The sequence below is a fragment of the Tigriopus californicus genome, chromosome 1 (genome assembly GCF_007210705.1).
Source record: "Tigriopus californicus strain San Diego chromosome 1, Tcal_SD_v2.1, whole genome shotgun sequence".
NCBI lineage: Eukaryota > Metazoa > Arthropoda > Copepoda > Harpacticoida > Harpacticidae > Tigriopus > Tigriopus californicus.
The window spans coordinates 9,068,694-9,089,982 of record NC_081440.1 but is presented as its reverse complement, the minus strand read 5'-3'; the positions used below and the strand labels follow the sequence as shown (position 1 = coordinate 9,089,982).

Below are 21,289 nucleotides of genomic sequence, written 5' to 3'. Positions count from 1 at the left end.
GACACATCAAAGAGATATTCGATTTTCTGTAAATTTCGTCAGAAACGGGCTTTTCTTTATCATGAATTAACCATGTAAGGAAGCAGCCCTTTTATGATGATTTCATTGGCTTGCTGACCTAAGTAAAACAGATGAGTCTTTTTGTTTTACTTGAATCCAATAAAAGACTCGAGTCCGGCAAAATGTCAGAAAATGAAAGGACTTGCACGAGTCCGACTTTTGCCGGCCTCGCCCCAGCACTAGTTTGAACCATGGTAGCGCATACCGTCACAAAAAGAGACTTACACAACCACATCGTTTTCATGGTGGATATGGAACGTCCAGTTATTCGACGCATTCCTCAACGTTCGTGGCATGGGGCATCTTGTTCTGGAACATTGGCTTACACATGAGTAAGCTCGTCTTTGATCACAATCATTCACGCCTATTATTTGATAGTTGTCGCCATTGGAGTCTTGGAAGTGTTTCATGACAAAGCAACCGACTGAGGCCGACCCATTGGTTGTCAAAACCCAGTGAACGGCATTCTTCTCATAAGGAGTCCCATCCAACCATTTCAAACCACGACAGCCATCCCAAGGGGAGCAAGCTTGAGTCAATGTACTTGGATCCAATCCGATATAAGCTTCATGTTTGAGCCCCCCTTGCTTTTTGGAGAGTTGGTTTAGACCCCAATTATCCCGCAATGACTTGACAACGACCAAATTTGCGTTCAAACTTTGACAGTGGGTGTTGGCTTCTTCAAATGATTTGGTGGTTCCATTACTATCTGGGAAATTTACATTCCATCGACCATGTTGTAAAAACATGGCAGAATTCGGATTGACGCACTCATCTGAAATGAATTGAAATAAGAAGATGGCTGAAACACCAATAGCGCCATTTAGACATTGAAAATAAATCTTTTTAAAACAAAAAATGGCAAGAAATTTCAAATCGGGGTCCGTAAAACATTCGCAAATGACTTATAGTTTTTTAGCACAAGAGGAAACGAAAATGTAATTGAAATATAATAGAAGTTAATTGACAATCAAAAAGGAAATGTAATTGTAATTGTAAAAGTTTGAAGATGAAGTGGTTGTAATTGCAATTGATTACATTTTGAAACCCATGTCTCTGTAATTGTAAGTAATTACATTTTTAAAGTAATTGGCACTGGTCTGGTAAGGAGCACATTGATCTTTTTCCAAATGCTTATAACACTAGAAAACACAAAAAGGAAAATGGTCATAATGGCCAAAAATTCTTAATATCCCAAGTTACAAGCAACATGGCTTTAAGGAACCTCATACTGTTAGGAATTCAAACTGAAATATAATCGATTCCACAACCATTACTATTTCTTTGTGGTTTCACCCCCAAAAACAAATTCGAACTGTGCAGAGGTTTTCTCACTTTGCTTCAATGCCTTGTTTGTCAGTATGCTCAGTCCGTCCAAAAAAACTGCAATGCGAATGCAATATCTTTGCTAACTCATCTGCAAGTTTCAATACGGATATTATAATATAATCAGTGAAAAATAGGCTCAGCCATTCAGGAAAAATAAATTAAGCTAAGTATTCATATTCGTTGAATTTGGACTTTTTTAGAGCCAACTTTTCAGAGCCCACTTTTCTACATAACATTGCTTCCCATGAGACCAAGATTTGTTCAACAAGTCATGGACTTTGTTTCCTAATTCTGACGGTCACTAGACACTTGGTTGAGCAATGATTGCGGTTCCTTGTTCTTCAAACCTGGAAAAAATATGCTCACCTCGAGGAGAGCAATCCAGTTCACACACAGCTTGAAGAGGCTGGCCGCAATCTTGGCTCGATATGGATCCATTCGGACTCAACTTGAGACACATTGATGAAGTATCAGCCATGATCGGTACATTCCACTCATAGAAACTCAAGGGCATGCCCTGGATGTTGTATATGTAACGATGGCAGCTCTCATTTACGCACTTTAACCAGTCGTGTTGGGGAGAATATATGCCAGCCCAAAGGTCTTCTGACCCTAGAAACGTTGTGAAGAAAATTAGTCGATGATTTAGTCAAGAGCGTTTCCAGATCCAGGATTGCCAATAGATCTACACAACACTGATGGGTCGAATCAAGCTTTTAAAGCCAGTGAAGCAAAGCGTTTGATTACAAAATGACGACATCTGACCCAAACGCCACCTAAAGACTCGGTTATTGTTTAAATATAACCCAAAAACTAACATCACAATATCAGGAACTGGGAAATAGTAAACCAGAGGCTTTTAAAGCCAGTGAAGCAAAGTGTTTGATTACAAAATGACGACATCTGACCCAAACGCCACCTAGAGACTCGGTTATTGTTTAAATATAACCCAAAAACTAACATCACAATATCAGGAACTGGGAAATAGTAAACCAGAGTCAAATAAAGGGAATAATAATCCTTGATTTTCATTATGCTCACGTGATTCTGAAAGATCTGTCTGTTAATTCATAATATGAATGAGACGGTATCCTATTGAAACAGACTAATCACTTACTAGCTGGGTTTTCTTGAGCTCCATGTGAATAGTCCGCTAATTCACTATCTTTAATTACGTCCAAGTGATTCCAAACGATCTGGCTCTTCAGTCAAATCATGAAGGAGTTACTACATCGGTATGGTCCTATGTATATTCCATGATTATGCTTTGAGTAGTGTGCCATAATTTCAAGACGCAACTGATGTGATCTTTGGAAATTAGGCAAATTGATGCCTTGTAGTAAAGTAGAAAAAGAATCAACGTCTTAAAGTAAATTTATTTCTGTTTATCTTGCTGAAGTGATTTGGATTTTGCTCTTCTGTTAGAAATCATTACCTACACTACACCCTTGGCTTCCCAACTCCGCCCAATTCGCCCTCAATCCGCCGAAGCCACCTTCAACAAGGTCCTCAAACGATACCTGTGCGTGCCCCAATATGCCGACAATGCATGGACGCATTTTACAAGCGAAACGGAGCCCCACACCATTGGGCTGGCAAGGTTAGTGTCCAACAGTGTTGGGAACCTAACCTTTCCGGAGGTGATGTCCGGACACTAGTTGTCATTCCCGGTCAGGGACTTGAAACACCTTATTGTACTTGTCCCAACATCCCTTCGGAGTATTGGCGGTCACCATATATAACTTCATATATAGATCGATCACAGGCGCTGCGATCACCGATGGGAAAAATTTCATGCAACTTTTCAATGCAAGGACTTGCTAACAAATTGAAAGGTAATAAATAGACGAATTATAACCTTTCAATTTAATAGTACTGGGGATTACATTCCCTGTAGCGGTTAGAAAAGCCCGTGAAAAAACAAACCAAAAAAAAAATAACACCTCATTGTCCTTGGCTCGTCATCCCGTTGGAGTATTTGCGGTCACGCACCTTTGTTCGGCTCCTAGCCAAATGCCATCAGCGACGGGAGTTGACAAAGGATCTGTTCAATCTGACCCATCCACTCTACTGCAATAACCAAGGTTTTCATCACTTACCTCTACCTACCTGTCTTTGTACTATCTGTAACTCACCTCTTCCCTTTTTTTCATGTGCACTGAACCAATTCTAGTCATCTCTGCTGTGATATCACTAGTCGAATATTTTATTGTTTTAACCATTTTAGTTTCCAAGTTGTTTACATACACGATTTTATTATTTTACGAGTTGACATGACCGCAATAAAAGATTTATAATTTAAGATTATTGTAGATTTTAGACGTTGGGCGGATGATAGATGGCGCTTGAGCAACAAGGCAAGACTCTGTAGTCCAGAACTTTACTTCAGCTGTCGAATCTGTTTTGAAAAGTTTGACGCTACTCATCAGTACTACCTTGCACCAAGAGCCGGACCTAAGAGCTCGACAGCCAACAATATCTTTTCCGGATTTTGGAAATCTGATTTAATGCAAGCATTCCTTCAGCATGAGTTCCTGTTAATAGTACACGGCTGCACGACGCCCATTTTATCACACTGTTAGCAATCCTTGATAGTGTTCCGAAAGGTAGGACACCGACAAAGATGCCAAAATACAGGAATACTTTGTTCAAAAAGAGTTGCAAATTAACAAAAAGGCTCGCTCTAATGACAAGGGTAGTCAAATTCAAATGAAGCAGTAGCCACAAACCAAGATTCTGTAGAGGCCCTCAGGGACTTGAGGCTTTCGAGCTCTCTTGGTCCTGATGGTCTGACACCTCAGTTTCTGAAGAGATGCTCACAGTTTCCTGCTCCTTTTTCGCACTTGATGTGCTGCACCTACAATTCACTACAATTGACCCTAAAACCTGGGTTTGAACAAAGCTCATAGAAGTTTTTGAAAACTTACAAAATCAGATACCTTTTGCATCTTCCTGAATGATGTATAGTCCCAACCTTTTTATGAGAGATCTCTAGTTCCTATGCACAATGTTCTTAGAAAGAACATCTTTGGATCTGTTCGACGTTTGAAATCACGCTGAACAGGGTCGAGTCAAAATGGGCGAAGGATATTCAACCTAATGGAGTGTCTAGGGTCTTTCAAAAGATTGACGAAAAGGGTATTGAGCGGAATTTGATTCCTTTCGATTCAATCGCTACTCGTATACTTTACCTCCGAACAAATCCAAAACTAGACTCAGTTTTTCAAATGTTGAGATATTGACCAAAACCATCCCATTATCTTGACACAAATCATTAGCCGCGTAAAAGGAGATCCCACCAGTCGGAAACCAATAGAAAACGTCGCCAACCGTTGCGGACACCTCTCCAGAAGGTGGGCAGTTGGCTGAAAGTAATATCATCTTGATTTCGTCTCTTGGTCATGTCAATAAGTAAAATGTATGCTACCTGAAAATAAACCACTTCAATTGTAGTGATGTTAAAATAGTCAATGTTACCTGAACTTTGTTCCAAGACCATGAGGCACAAGAGTAGGCCAAAGCACCCCCTCATATTGTTCCTTGAGTTGTTTTGACTGACTAGTATTCACGCAAAACGTACTGTGACGGCTTTTTATTTGGTCTGGAATCCTCGGCAATTATGTTTGACTTGACATCCCGAGTCACGTTTGGTTTGATTTTTTTCTTCCTTTTTTCACAGAATGTAGGGCTTGTGTATTGAAACGTAATTGCTAAGCTTGAATGTGACAGTTAAAAAAAGCTAAACAAAATTCTCATAATTGCATTCGGAAACTTAGGAACAGAGATGTCAGGCAAGCGAAAAAAAGACCCGGGGCATATCATTACTGCATGCAGTCATTTAAATTCACATGATGTCAGAATAGCTCAAGCATGACAGCCCCAAACCAAATGACAAGAAACCCTAAATATGATTTTTTAATGACAAAAAGTTGACGTGGGACAATCAAAGTTACTAGTTCCGTCCAGTGGATACATGAAGATGGTCAGCATAATCCAAATAATAGGATTCCTCACTCATCACTATGTGGTCTTACTTTTGACGTTGAGAGGAGTCTCAAGTTGTTCGAGCTATAAAGTCCAACTCAATCCTTCAAAGAGTAAAAAGTCTCTACTTTACGAAGCAAGACTTATGGTTTAACTATTTCATAGTACTACACATTGCATGGCCCGTTAAACAAGCCCTCAAAAAAAGAAGCAACGTTAATGATCGAACTAATTCGAAATAATTTGGAAATACAATTATGGCAAAAAAATATTTGTCTACTCTTTTTTTTGGTTTCGGGCTTTCATGGGCTATCTTAACCGACACGGAGAATATAATCCCCAGTACTATCAAAATGAAATTAAAATGACTATTTGTCATATAATGGTGATATATGAACCACTGAAATGAGGATAGGGACTCCAAAAATTATTGACAAGTTAGATTTTGTTTAGCATTCTGAGTTTTACTAAAATGAGACTTGCCCCACGTCGCTCTGACAACAAATTCAAAATTTCAGCTCAATCAAACGATTGGACGAATGGTCAAAGCTTTTCCAATCTGACAACACAATAGCACACAGAATGCATAATTTAACTCTCCTGAGGCAACAATTTTTGAAAGAGGACTATCTCATTCTTTCTAAACCCGGATGCATCTTGAAATAGGCATAATTTTCGGTCCAGGATTTAGTTGAAGTGAAATCTTAAATCCATTTTCTTACGAACAAAGCAGTTTACTCACGAAGAACAATATACATTCCGTGATGGACCGGTCTTTCTCGTATAAAACTTTGTTTGGGGTAGCGTTGAAGAATGTTAGCGGAGTCTAAGATAAGCTTCCATCCATTGACTTAAAGAAGGCAGCTGAGGATAAGGAGGTATGAGCATTATCTCAAGGTCACAAGTGTGAGATACTGGCAGAAAATGTAGGTCTTGATCATAGCATTGAAAAAAGTATACAAAAGTTTGGTTCCACAAATTGAGAGCCAAGTAGCCGTGCATTCTAAGAGACGCGCTACATACGCGCCCTTTCCCTAGTGTCTGAGTTTGATTCCTAAGACATGCTAACTTTTTCCTTTTTTTCATACTTTTGATTAAAATGTCAAGATATTAGTGTAAATATTTGTAAGTTACTTGCAACCAAGCGCCCCAGTGTAGGGACCCTTGCAACAGACAGTGTGAGGCATTAGGTTGGATTAGGTTAGGCTAGGTTAGGATTGTATCAAAAATGGATCTACTCATAGATAGATAGATATAGATAGATTTATTTCAGGAACACTTTGATCATGATTGGATATTGTCGGCATTCAATCTTTGAGTTAGCATCTTGATATATCAAAAATTTCATGAGCATGTAATTCCTCAGGCTCTGAGTAAGCAAAAGCTTGTTTTCATCAGGACCAGGGCAAATTAAAGAAGACATGACATTGATAGTCAATAATGTTACAGAGGCCAAGCTGCAACACAATACAAAATAAAATTTAAAGGCTTGTAGGACATTATCATATCGGTTCGAATTTATAAGAAAAGAAGGGACCAAGAAAAAAGATATAGAAGGAAAAACATAAAAAACAGCAAAGCAAATATTTTCAGTGTTAATTTTTTATGTTTACTAGAAAATGCGAAACGACTGCAGGAATGGGAGGAAAATTAATAAGTTTAGAATTGTATTTGGTGCATGGAGTGTTTTGATGAGATTGAGCGGCTGATACTTGTAATAAAAGAGAAAAATAAAAATCATTTCTTACGATTTTTGTTGGCATACATAGCAATTCTTGGGTTTGCAAGGAGCAATAGAGTACTTCTGCAAGAGATAATCTCTAATTGTTTAGGTGAATTTAATTCTGGTTAGATGGATGTCTGGAGGGTTGAAATTATTCCACTCGTTGGGAAAAGCAAAGTTCGGTAGTCTTTGTAAAAGTCCCGACTTGGCAACTGGAGTAATTGATCTCCAACCGCCAAACCGAGGATTATTTTTCCATTTGAAAATATTGATACATGGCGGGAGTTCTTGCAAACACGACTGCTTCATCACTTGAACGATTTTAAACGTGCGCAAATCTTGCAATTTTAAGAGCTTGGACTCATGAAACAAAGATTCAGTGTGAGAAAACCACCTTGTATTATTTATCCAGCGTATAGCTCTTTTCTGGAGTATGGACAAGATCTTCAGTTTCGTACTTTGGTCATAAAGTTCAATACCGTACTCCAAGACACTTTGGATAAGTCCATTATAAAGTTGTTTCTTTACAGTTTTCGGCACTGACTTGCGAATTCTGTTCAGACTGTAAATAATTTTTCGAATTTTGTTTGCTACACTCTCAATGTGACAGTGCCAGTTTAGTTTGCTATCGAGTTGCATTCCCAGAAACCGTATGGATTTTTCATTGGAAGTGGCAAAATCCAACTCCTCTAACCTACATCCATTTATATTAATTATGAAGTTAAAATTACAATTTTTGTGCTTGATAACCATGAATTTAGATTTATCTATGTTCAAAGTTAATTTATTTGTTTCTAACCATTGGAAGATAGGTTCCAGTTGAACATTTGATTTCTCCTCTAGTTTATCAGGTTGGCTTTCAAAACATTGAAGCGTCATATCGTCAGCAAACATAATGCATTTGAAGTTGCTATGCTGAGGCATGTCGTTTATATAGATCAGAAATAAGAGAGGCCCAAGGATGCTGCCTTGGGGAACCTCACATTTGACTTTCAGTTTCAAGGACCTTACATTATTTACCTCGACATACTGGTACCTCTCAGAAAGGTACTTTTGGAACCAAACTATGGACCTACCGCGGAATCCGTAATACTCCAGTTTTTGTATCAATATACCATGATCAACGCAATCAAAGCTTTAAGGTCCAGGAATATAGTAAGTGCCATTTTGTCGCAGAGATTAGCAGAAATATTTTGTAGAAATTTTGAACTGCATACATAGTGTTAGGTTGCTTTCTAAAACCAAACTGTTCAGGGTAAAGGAGAACCTCTACTTCTAAAAAGTCATGCGTTTGTTTATAGGCGTGAGATTTTCCCCATATAGGACGCCCCTCAAACTTTTGGCTTAATGATAGCGTTCATAATAAGTAGGGCTTGCCCAATTCATCTGAAGATAAATTCAGGGTGGCTGCGAGGGGTAAACTAGCTAAGACTCAACCAACATTCTTCAATTATCAAGTGACCAAAGTCTGGTGGGGAAAGAACAATCCATCAGGGAGGCAACTTGCCTAAGAAGAAAGGAAGAGGTACTAGAAGTGTTTCGCGTCTCGCAGTATTATTGGTTATTGGTTGTAATGGTTACCTCATCATTTAGCATTAGCAGATGCAAGTCACCGTTTCATGTTGTCTTAGCTAGTTGCTGTCAATCTTTCTCTTTGCTTTCCATAAGATAGAAAAAAGCAAGCTGTGGCAGATGCAAATTAGGAATCTTTCCTCTAGTGTAGTTTAATTTTCTGGGCATTGAGAAGACAAAATACACCTCTAGTGGTTTTTTTTCTGTTTAGGTAAATTCTCGTCCTTTCCCTGCCCGTCCGCAGTGCCAGGGTGCTTGCATGATCATTAAGCAATGACCAATCAATACCTTGATACGCCCCTAGATACACAATAACTTGAAGAGCCTAAACAGTACTACATCAGTACTATTTTCCTCTCGCATTGAGCACGGGATCCCAAATGTAATTTCCAAACTAGAGGAAATATTCGAACCCGTTCTTCTACAAGATTGTATGAACTCAGGCCCGATTTTTCATGCACACATCCTTATTTCATAAAAGTACGCGTACCTTAGCTGTTTCGAAAATGGTTAATGCAATGAAATTCTACATATTTGCGGGCACCCGATACATTTTCAACTGCAAAGGCCAAGGATTATGAAAACACATGTTTTACACATTATGTTTCTCATTGAAGCTTAAGTTATATAATTGCCATTTTTTGACTACCCAAAATATCTAAAAAAAAATGCGACCAGATAGAAAAAATTGCTGCAAAAAAACCTGACAAAAGCACCTCACATAATCCTTATTCTGTGCCAAAATGTATTAATATACAATGCCAAATTTATCCCTTTCAAGCTCCATACTTACGTTGATTGGTCATTGGTTTATTGTTGCTGCCACTCGAAAACACAATGTGTAAGAAAGAGTATAGGCATAAAAAAACCACGAATAATTTGCAAGACGGAGAGAATTCGAGAAATATAAACCAGTCGCCAAGCGGCATAACATATGGGCACAATTACAGTTTAAGGTACGTAAAGCTCTAGGCAAGGTAACTGGCATTCATACACAAAATAGAAGAAAGGGCATTGAATAGTGAAATTAGACCAATTCTCTTCCCCTGGCGCCATCCAACTTCTTGAAGGACAAGACGCTTTGAGCCGGTCAAACGAGTTTCCAGGGGAAGAGAGTTCCACTGATCCACGGTCCACACGAAGAAGCAATTCGACCGGGAAGAAGATTTTGCGGAAGGTTTACGAACCTCTCGCTCCACAACACATCTGGCGATTCTTTCCGACACGTCACTGACCATCCGGATCACACCCTCCGTCGAATAGACATTCCTGACAGCGAATATTCCATTGAATATTTTGTAAAAATTAACCAAATCGCTATCAATCCTCGTCTGTCCTAGTTAAGGTAGATCCCACAAGCCCAACCGTTCCGGATATTCCAAACCAATAACCTCTACCGAAAGCCTTATCATTCTTCGTTGGACAGACTCCAAAACCTCACGAGAATATTTCAGGGCTGGAGACCAAGCAGAGCATGCATATTCAAGAGTTGGTCGAACGTAGATGGTGTGCAAAGGTTTGAGCAATGAAAGACGCCGAGTGGAGAAAAACCGTTTAATAATTCCAACCACCGAATGAGGGCGACTTGCCACTTTGGCAGAGGGGGCCAAGAACGTCATCTTTCCGCCATAGTGGATGCCCAGGTCCATGTACTTCTCCTCTTTCTTGAGGCGCAGAGTGACGTCACAACTGGTAGTAAAGGGCAGCCACGTTATTAATACATACTAGAATTCGATTCTAAGGTTGAACACGTAAAAATTCGGACACAAAAAATGGTGACTTTCTCAGCCTGTGCAGCTTATTTTTAGAAAGTTCAATAATATATAACCATGCACAAGGGTAATTCTAATTAATGAAACCATCAAGCAGAGACCTTTCTTTTATCCTGACCCTGGCTATCAACTTCTGCACGAGGTCAGAATCGAAACCCACCTTTATATCAAAACAGAGCGCACACTATTCAGTATCAATAAATTCTTGAACCATTTAGACTCTTTCGCTATACATTTGAGGACTATTTTCCCGTTATGGGAAAAATGTATCTCCGTAAGTATAGTGCATTAATCACTAATCCACTTATTTTTAATGTTAACCTTTAGACAGTCAGGGGTTTCTCTAATTCACATTTACTTTGCAGACATCTAGCTGAAAAAGATTAGATAAACAGTGCTTAGACAAACATCATAACTGTACTAACTAATGTCAAAGTTTATTAAGAAGTTCAAATCAGGATTGCAACAAAAAATGTAGCAATGTAGGCAGGGCTGAATTTTCCAGGCCAAAAAGCACATAAAAAAGGTGAAAACTTTTGCAACAAAACGTCCAATGTTAGGATTATTTCAAACCAAAACATTTAATTTTCGGGATATTTGGAAAAAAGCACTCAAATATTTAAAAATCTCAAAATGACATAATATTTCAAAGAAATATTTAACAAATTAATTAATTGTTTTCGGAGTCCCTATTAATCAAGTGTACTTGTTTCCTCAGAATCAAAATCTTGAAACAATTTGTCATTTGCCAATCCATGGCAAAAAGTCTTGGTTAATACATGATACGAGGAAAAGGAAAATAAGCAGGCCTCAGTTATTTCTTCATGTTTTATGGGGGTTTTGTCTGTCAAAATTGTTTACTCATACAATTTAAATTCAAAGAGACATTTTCCAAATTTTACCAAAATGCAGAATTTGTCACCCGAACTTCACAAACGCTTGTCAATATTGAACACGGTCTCCCTTTCTTGTCCTGATTACTGTAGCTGTCGACAAAAGCCTATAAAATCAATAAAGAGAGAGAAAAACATAGACCATAAGGCTTGTTTGAGGAAACATAATTATTCTTTTTCAAAGTGGGAGACAAGTCGCTCCCTAGTAACAGGCCGATTTCTCCCACTTCTAATATTGCTAAGGTGTTTGAGAAGATCATGCAGATAAAACTTGTTGATTTTTTTGATATTCATGAAGTCCTTCCTCCTAACCAGCATGGGTTCCAAGCACATTTTAGCACGGTTATTCAACTGATTAAGCATTTAGAGCAAGTTATTGAGGGACTGGAAAGACACGAGTCAGTTGATGTTGTCTATATTGATTTTGCCAAGGCCTTTGATAAAGCAGATCAAGGTCTTTTGTTTAATAGACTTCATGACATTATGATCCAAGGCAGGGTTCTCAATTGGATAAGAAGCTTCATTCAGGATAGGAAGCAAATTGTTTAGATCGAAGGATCCCTTAGTGACATACGTGATGTCAAGTCAGGTGTTCCCCAGGGCTCCATCTTGGGGCCCCGCCTTTTAATAATATTCGTTGCCCTGATTCAAAAGCTTAGTATTACTGCCAGTCTCTCTTCCTATGCTGACAACATAAAGTTAGTTTCTGGTAGGAATGGCCAAGATTCCAGTGGCCTGGCAAAGGACCTAGAAAAAATCTACTCTACTTGGGTTACTGAGAGTAATATGGCCCTAAACGGAATGAAATTCCGCTCAATGACCTTCGGGTCAACTCCTTTGAATACTCCACTTGTAGATAATGGAGGTAAAGATATTGAGCAGGTCTCATCTATGAAAGATTTAGGTGTACTATACAGCAATAAAATCAAAGTTGTTCCCTATCATTTTCTGAGGTATTAAAATGCGAAGATTTTTTTTTAGAAATCTCCCTGAAAACTTGATGGGACTTTCTGAACACCGGGTGGTGCTGTGACTCTTTCTATTAAGAGGAAATAAATAAATAAATCCACTGAACAAGAACAACTCCGACGGATTTGGGGGTACTTATCATACCGTCCACTAATTGGCCACCCATCTATCTAGGCGCTTGTCCTAGCATGTTCATTATTCCCAAGCCCAGAGAGATCCTACAGGCTGGCATTTTTGGATATCTGGAAATACCTTGGCAAACTATAATTTTCGTGTTTCTACCTACGGCCATCATTTTCCTGGGGAGACTGACCCACCAAGCATCCAAACCCTCATTCCCTTGGATCGCATATCTTCTTAGTTACATGTCCCAAAGCAAACGACTTTCGTTAATTGAATGAGACATGTAAAGACTGATTATCATTGTCGGTGCACAGACGTTATCAGTATCTACTAGGATATCTGTGGCAACTGGCATCATTTTGGCTTTTCAAAATGTAAGTTCCTTTGTGCTTCTCTTGTACTTAGAAAAGTATTTTCATTGGTAAATATTTTACCTTAACCCAAAGATACCGTTAGTAAAGTGACTGCCCTTGCAAGTAAAGAGGATATTTGGCCTTTCCAACAAAATGTTCCTGTTTATGAGCACTAGAACTTTTCCAGCTTTTGCTTAAAACGAAGGATTTTCCTCGCCAGCAATGATGCCTACCCGTCCAAGGTGATGGTGGTTCAAATTTTCAAGCCTTTATTGATGATACTGATTTGATTAAGTAGGATTCAGCTTCCCTTCCTAATGCAATGACGTGACAAAGAATAGAATTCAACATCCTGGCCTTCAACAGCGCAAATATTGAGATACTTTCATAACATCCTTGAATCAAAAAAAATGTCAACTCTTTCACATTTTGGTTTTGCGTTTTCATCATGCATGTTGGCAAAAGAGGAGTGTGATGAATCATGGATTACGGAAGTAGTGGAGAGGAAAGCTCCCTGAAACCTCGCTAGAAAACGTTTCAGTTTTGGTTTCCCTGTGAATTGAGCACCCTCTCAGCGGGAACGCATCAGGTCAAGGATTAACGCATAGCTCTACAAAACCTAGCTAGAAGACGTTCGATCTTCGACCGAGCTTTCCACTCCACAACTGACGTACTCCATGGGTTAATACAAGAGGCTCCCTCACAATCACGTCTAAGATCCTCAAACTATCTATACGTATCATATGCAATGATTTTGAGATAGACAAGAAGTCACTCCAACTTCATGGTATACATTTTTAAAGGAAAGATCTACAATTGTGCTCTTCATCTTGCCTTTTTGAAAAAGTGATTTTTAAACCCCACAACAGTTAGTGTTCAAGCTGTACATCTAGTCAAGTGATCAAGAGGCGGACAAACCTCTCCATTCCCCCTGCAATGAACAAATATATTTGACCTTCATCCGGTGTTTACTAGTACAAGAAGAAGAGATAATTGCCAAATCAGTACGTTGAGAAGAATTTCTTTACCATTGACAATTTTTGGTCTACTTTTTCTCAAAGGACTATTTATCAGGAAGATAAACCACACTTTAAAAAAGAGCTCTAGCCTACTTTTTCATGAATGAAATAATTAGTACAATAGATCAAGATGACAGACAAATTACTTAGAATTTGTTCAATCCTTGAGAACCAGAGCAAAGACTTGTTTTTCAATTATGTTATCTCGGAGGTATCGACGAAATTGATCAACTTTATTGACAAGTTGAGCTACTGGATTCTTTGCATGCAGTTCCCGGATAAATTTACGGTCAGTAGCTAAAATCCAGTAGGAAATGTATTTTACAAAGAAAAAATCGGATTGTTTTAGAAATCAAGTTTTCAAAGTTATAGAGGAAGAGCGCCTCTCAGCACTTTCCAACAAGTCACTTTGACATTGTCCGTTTTCGGAGTGGCTCCTTTCAGCATGCAACAGGATATACAGTATATCTCGAATATTTTAGTCACAGCCACTTTGCAATTAATTGACAACCCTGCTTCATGGTAAGAAGTTTTTGAAAGTATTCAAATTAGAACATGTTTTGGGCCAGATTAACAGGACTTGAATGTCTGGTTTACATACATTGCTCTGGTCTTACACTTCTTTGACGGTCTTTGCCGTTTGAAAGGGTAAAGTCATTTTGCTGGAAATCGCTATGTCGAGATATCAATTTTCTGACTGACTTTGGATGGAAGAATTATCTCCTGCCATGTCTGCCGGAACTGGATATTCCACTATTCGGAATTGGCAGCGGAAAGGAGAACAACCAGAGGGAGACAACGTTGATCCCAGGAGGTTTAATTATGAGTAGGTAGGATATATACAGTTCGCTTGCAGGAGAAGAGATTCTCGAGAACATTTGGTCCTTCGAGCCGGATGGACTTGCCGTGATTGGGCTGAAATCCGAGGATTTTTGACCGCCCGAGGAACACCTGTTTTTTGTGAGTGGTTGGACTACAGTGAGCTTTGTCATGAGTGATAAGGAAGATTCTGTTGTCAGACCACCCGTAGTGGAGGCCAATACTGCCCCGGTGGTGGGCAGTGAAGAGGTTTCGAAAGCGAAGAAGATAATGAGTGTCATGAAGAGGTCAATCACTCGCCAATTGAACTTTCTCAAAGACGCCCTTCATTCGGACAGTTTGCCATCCAGGACGCTCCTGAAGCTGAAGGTGAAGGAGGTAGAGGCTACGCTCGCCCGACTTGAAAGTACAGTCATAGCGCTCGATCTCGCCGAACTTTCCGAGGACGAGCTGGACTGGGCGCACACTTACCTGGATGGAGAGCGAGCTAGGATCCAGCACGCGACGGCCGGAGTGATCGACAACATCGAGTCGAGAGCTGAAGAGGCTAGCACGTCATTTCACACAGGAGACACGCAAGTGCGATTATTCCGACAGAGCCTGAAAGAGCGTCATCAGTCCGAGCAAACAGAGGCGTTACAACGAGTCAAAGAAGCTGAAGAGCGTGTCAAAGAGGCCCAAGAATCCCTGATTCAAGCAAAAGCTGCGGAGAACAAGATTTCAGATGCCTTGGAAGAAATTGAACTCGGATCTCGTGCAGGCGACTTTGTGGAACCGCTAGTAAGTGAGAACGGAAACCCCGCTGGGGTAGAGTCCTGTGGTATCACCAGTTGGATGGCCAATACAGAGCTATATGTCAAACTTGGAGGAGGAAGCACTGGCCACGTGAAGTCATCAATTGATGTCAAGATGCCAATATTCTCGGGTAACCTCCTCGAGTTTCAGGAGTGGTCAAACATGTTTGAGACATTGATCCATTCCACCAACCCATCTCCTGCTGAAAAGATGAGGCTTCTCAAGGCATCAATGAGCGATAGGTGCAAGAAGCTCATAGTTGGATTTGGAAATTCTGAAGCTCACTATCATGCTGCCTTACGCACTTTGCACAAAGTACCGTATTTGGCGATGACTGATTGCTTGTTGAAGCCCATCAAAGAGAGCTTGAGAACCTGTGAGAGCTAAAGATTTGGAGAGTTTGTCAGATCTTGCATTTTCTGTGCAGGGTCATGTTCTCGTCATCCAGGAGCTAGTCCCAAGGTCCGACGTTATTTGGGGACAACTGGAACGCACGTTGGAACGGAAATTGGATCATGACTTGTTCCGATTGTGGGTATCTCAAGTCGGCAGAACGAAGGATAAGAATCGGATTGATGTCTTCTGCGATTGGTTCCTTCCAATGGTTCGAAGTGATCAACAATATCATGGTCAAGCCTTGGTTAGTGGGAAAAGAACCGTTGTTCAAGACAGGAGCCGACCATCCCACAACCATTCTGTCAACCTGGAGCCACAACAGTGTATCCTGTGCTCCAAAGACCACCCGTAGTCGAGTGCCGCGACTTCAAAACTATGCCCTATGATCAAAGAATGGACTTTACCCTCAAATCAGGTCTTTGCTTTGGCTGCTTAAAGCCAGGGCACATGTTTTGCCGTTGCGGAATGAAGAAGAGGTGCTCAAAATGCAATGGCTCCCATCATCCTCTACTCCATAATTCCACCCATCGAGACGAGTAAACCAACCCTCACACTCAAGAAGATCGTGTGAGTAGCAATAGTGTTTCAAACGGACAAAAGGTTGGTTTTAGGAGTGATCCCAATCAATTGTTCAGGTCCTAAAGGAGCATTGATCGTTAACGCGTTAGTGGACGAGGGATCAGACACGACATTCATCAGTGAGAATATCCTCAACAAGTTAGGTTTTGTGGAGGCAGGCACATCACGAACTCGATTGACGATCCATGGAACGACGTAGACCACCAGCTTAGGTTTGTACAACGCCGCAATTCAAGTTGTCAATCCAGAAACAAGTGAGACGTTCGATCTTGAGGTCAAGTCACTTCCTGTCACTTGTAAGGATCTCAAAGGGAATTAATTGGGCGTCTTTGCGTGGGAGATGGAAACACCTCGAGGACCTGTATCTGAGTGAAAACGATGGACCGGTGCATCTGTTGTTGGGATTAGACTCTGGACATTTGATCGAACCGTTAGAGCAAAGAAGAGGTCAAAAAGGAGAGCCATCTGCATTTTGCGCTCGCCTTGGATGGGTTTGTAGGGGCCCAATCAACGAACAAGCTTCAGTGAGTCAGTGCCGACACTCAAACTTTTTTCAAGACTCCAATCTTCTTTTGGATCAGGACCTCGATCAATTCTTTGCTACAGAGTCGTATGGAGCAGAGGGTCGAGTCACATCCGACACAAAGATGAGTCTCCAAGATGAATACGCACTCAATATGATTAAGGGAATTACCAAGAAGCTCGTGTACAGGCCTGGCTATGAAGTCAGTCTACCTTGGATACCTGGAGTATTCGGCCGAAAAGAGATGAGCAGGATTGGAGAGTCGGTTTATCAGGAACCCAATCTTTGCAACGGCTTACCGAGGGTCCATGGGAAAGACCATTGAAAAGGGATATGCTGTGAAAGTTTCGAATCCATGAGAATTGGACCATCCCTGTCAAGCCTTTCTTCCTCATCATGGTGTTTGGAAGAAAAACAAAAAAGACTTACGATTGGTGATGGATTCAGCTGCTCACTTCAATGACAAGAGTCTCAATGATTGCTTGATGTCCGGATCACCGCTGCAAAATGATCACATGGACGTGTTGCTTCGATCCAGGGAAGGCTCAACGTCAGTGACAGGTGATATTGAGGCCATGTTTAGCCGTATTTTCATGCAACAAGACGATGCAAGATAACACCGTGTCTTATGGCCAAGCAACATTAATAATCCAATTGAAACGTTTCAAATGCCTGGAGATAAACCATCACCGTGTCTGGCCATCCACACACTTTTGCAAACTGCAGAAGATACGCCTTGCCGTGTAGTGGTGACGATGATCTAATGGAAGCTCTGAAAGTTGCTTGTGAAGTTCGTGATGTCTTACTTCATGGGAACTTCAATCTCAGAGGATGCTCAACAAATGATCGTAAGGTGGCGGAAGAACTTGTCGAACCTGCTTCAGACCCCTTGTGATCTTTACCAGAAGATGGAACGTCCACCAAAATCCTTGGTCTCATCTGGGAAATAAGAAACGATGTGCTGGGCTTCAAGGTTGAAGAAACGTGTTTAACCTTCACTCGCCGTGGACTACTGAGCAGACTTGCCGGCTTGTACGATCCATTTGGTCTCATTTTGCCAGTGACAGTCTCTGGCAAGATCCAGATGAAAGCTCTTGTTGTCAAAGGTCTGGATTGGGATGATTCCATTGATCTTGAGCAAAAGCGGTGTCTGAACAATTGAAGTCATCAACTGATCGAATTGGGAAAACTAAAGTTCCCAAGATGTATCTCGCCATTGGGAGGCGATGATATCCACAGACAGTTGCATGTGTTTTGTGATGCCTCTGAAGACGGGTTTTGTACTGTGTCATATCTCAGATGCTCGATGCCAACGGGGGAGGTGACTCTTCGATTGATTTGTGGCAAAACCAGAGTATCTCCCAAGAAACCCATGACCATCCCAAAACTCGAACTCCAAGCAGCAGTGTTGGCTTCTCGATTGGCTGATCATTTGAATCGCACGTTCCGTCTCAAGATCAGTGAGCGTTTCTTTTGGACGGACAGTCGTGTGGTTCGATGTTGAATCTGAAAAGTGTAGCTCAGACATTCAAGCCATTCGTAGCCTTTAGGATTGGAGAGATCCAGAGCCTCCCCTTTGACAGAGAGTGGAGGCAAGTCCCCAGGAAACTGAACCCAGCTGATCTTGGCAATCGATCATTGTCAACCCCAATCATTACAAAAGGTTGGATCCATGGCCCAAGATTTCTCCTGAAAGCTTGGACAGACTGGCCCCCAGATGTCGAAATTGAGGCAACACTTGAAGAACAACGTCAGAAGTATCGTTTGAATGAAGAGAGAGCAGAGGTCTATGCAACAAAAATCGGTGAAGAAATCAGCACATTGCAAGAGGTGATCACAGCCTCTCGCCAGGAGGGAGAATCTAATCAGTGCGTTCTCCAAAAACTGATATGCAGAGCCCAACGTGAGTCGTTTCTGGAAGATTTTGAAGAAAATGGCGTCTTTCATCCTGGAAAAAGATCTCGGATGGTCAAGTTGAGTCCCCTTGGTGACGACAGGAATATCATCAGAGCAAGAGAACGGATCAGCAAAGCCCAAGTTGGATAAGATCAACGACATCCAACCATTCTCTGCCCTCGACATCCTCTGACATCATTGATCTTAAAACAAGAGCACGACCAAGCCCATCGTCCAAGCGTCAGCCAAGGACTTGCCATGATTCGACAGAAGTATTGGGTACTACGGGGACGAGAGGCTGAGCGCAAGGTTCGTCTTAGGTGCCAGTTCTGTCAGAGGATATCTGCCACTCCCGCGCACCAAGAGATGGCCGATCTACCAATGGAAAAGTTTGCCATGGCCAAACCTCCGTTTCTCAACACGTCTATGAATTTGATTGGACCATTGGAATTGTTGGTTTCTAGAAACAAGATCGAAAAGCGTTGGGGAGTGTTGTTTAGTTGCATGACTACACGAGCAGTACATCTCGAGATCGTCCCATCACTCAGCTCACAAGACTTCTTGAACACCCTGAGAAACTTCGTTAACCTCAGGGGAAAACCAGACTTGCTCTATTGTGATAATGGAACCTGCTCAAGGAGCTTGAAAGTAACCGGGGTCCAATTTTCTTTACCTCCTCCAAGCTAATCAACTGCTTTTTTTTTAGTGAGGAAAAATTCCAATTTTTCTTTAATCAGATCAATGTTGCAACTAATAATTGTGCAGATCTAAATTTACTCCAGGAGAAAATAGGAAAAATAAGCAAAGGGGAAGCTTTCCGTTGTGCTCATCCTAGTTATATTAGTCATGCATATAAAAACCACTATAGTCAAAATAGTAATGAAACCAAATAAAAAATGTGGAGGCAGTGGGCCAAGCTAACAAGAGCCTGGGATGGCCTGAGACCCGGATGGCACAGTGACCCGCCCAGCTGGTTGAGACGTGACCCTGAATGGCCCCACACACCCCGTCGGATGTCCCTCTGAACCCCGTCAGATTGCCCCGTGAACACCATTGGATAGACCCGTGAACCCTGTCGGATGTACCCCTGAGCCCCGTCGGATGGACCCGTGACCCCCCCAAGTGAGGGAGATGTTGTGTACGGATTGATGCTTGTGCTCATCCTAGTCGTACTAATCACGCAAATACGACCATTCTGGTCAAAGAAATATACCAGTTGTCAAGTCCATCAAACTCCTCGTCAGTGATGACCATCCTCAAGTCCATGACACTTTCCTTGACCTAATTTAAAAAGTGTTGTCAATGTGGTCTAAAATTGAAACAAAACTCGGTTTTTAGATAGATATTTCCTCGACTGAGATGAGAGAGGTGCGAGGGTTGATGAAACCTGCGTGCAAGTCACGTTCCGTGCCCTAGTTTACATCCGTTCTGCCAATTCGGCCGTTCGAGTGTTTATTTTGTCCAGCCCAATTGATACGTACGTGTTTATGGTCATTACACGTGGATATAATCAACAGACTCCACCACGCCCACTCCCGTCTGTTGGTCACCGCGAAATGACATAGATTATTGCATAGATGCCACTATTACTTGGTCACTATTCAGCTGAATGTTCCACTTAATATTCTTAGCGCTACGAGCTTTGCTTGTTGCGTTCATCTCTTCGTGGGTTCCCCATTCCTGGTCATCCTCTCGAAGATTCAGGTAGGAGAAATATCACTTTCATTTTAGTGAAACTTAATGAAAGTAGGCGCTTTTGATATTCGTACTACTTTTTTCTTTACTTGGTTTGGTTTTTCACGGGCTTTCCAAACCGCTACAGGGAATGTAATCCCCGGTACAATTAAAATGAAAGTTTATAATTCGTCTATTTATTACCTTTCAATCTTTATATGATATATTTGGTCCACCAACGAATTTGAGTGGACAGACCGAGTTAGTCCTTGAATGTAGGGCTGATCTGGAATGCTATCTAAAATTTTGTCCAAGTCTGACTTGAAAGATGTTACCGGATCAATAAGGTCTACCTATTCCCTACGAATATTAGAGGGAAGTAAATTAAACAATGAAGGAGCCCGAGAAAGAAGAAATGTGGGCTTCAATGTTCGAACTAGCCTGGATTTTCGAGGGCTTGAGGGTACTCTCAAAACGCACATTTAAGCCTCTACGGTCACTAGAATTGACCCTAAATCTTGGGTTGGGACAAAGCTCATGGATGCTTTTGAAGACGTGCAGTATCAAATACCTTTCGTTCCTTCTCTGAACACTGCACAGTCTCAACTTTTTTGTCTCCCAATAAGAGAGCTCTCTCAATCCTGTGATGTTCCTAGTGAAACATTTTTGGACTTGCTCGACCTTTTGCAAACCTGCTGAACTCATTGGAGCCCAAATGGGTGAAGCATATTCAAGAGAGACGAAAATTGTTAAGGTCGAGGGATCCCTTAGTGACATATATGATGTCAAGTCAGGTGTTCCCCAGGGCTT

The 21,289-nt window shown here is 41.1% G+C and overlaps 1 protein-coding gene across 1 annotated transcript; it reads right to left on the bottom strand.

The window, feature by feature from the left end:
• Positions 1-216: 216 nt before the first annotated feature.
• LOC131880527 (uncharacterized) lies at positions 217-2,037 on the bottom strand. The gene is made up of 2 exons (XM_059227187.1): positions 1,756-2,037; positions 217-835 (listed from the first exon to the last, which is right to left on the bottom strand). Exons 1-2 carry the CDS (start codon positions 1,901-1,903, stop codon positions 282-284), a joined length of 702 nt encoding a protein of 233 aa, XP_059083170.1. The 5' UTR covers positions 1,904-2,037; the 3' UTR covers positions 217-281.
• Between the last annotated feature and the right edge of the window lie 19,252 nt (positions 2,038-21,289).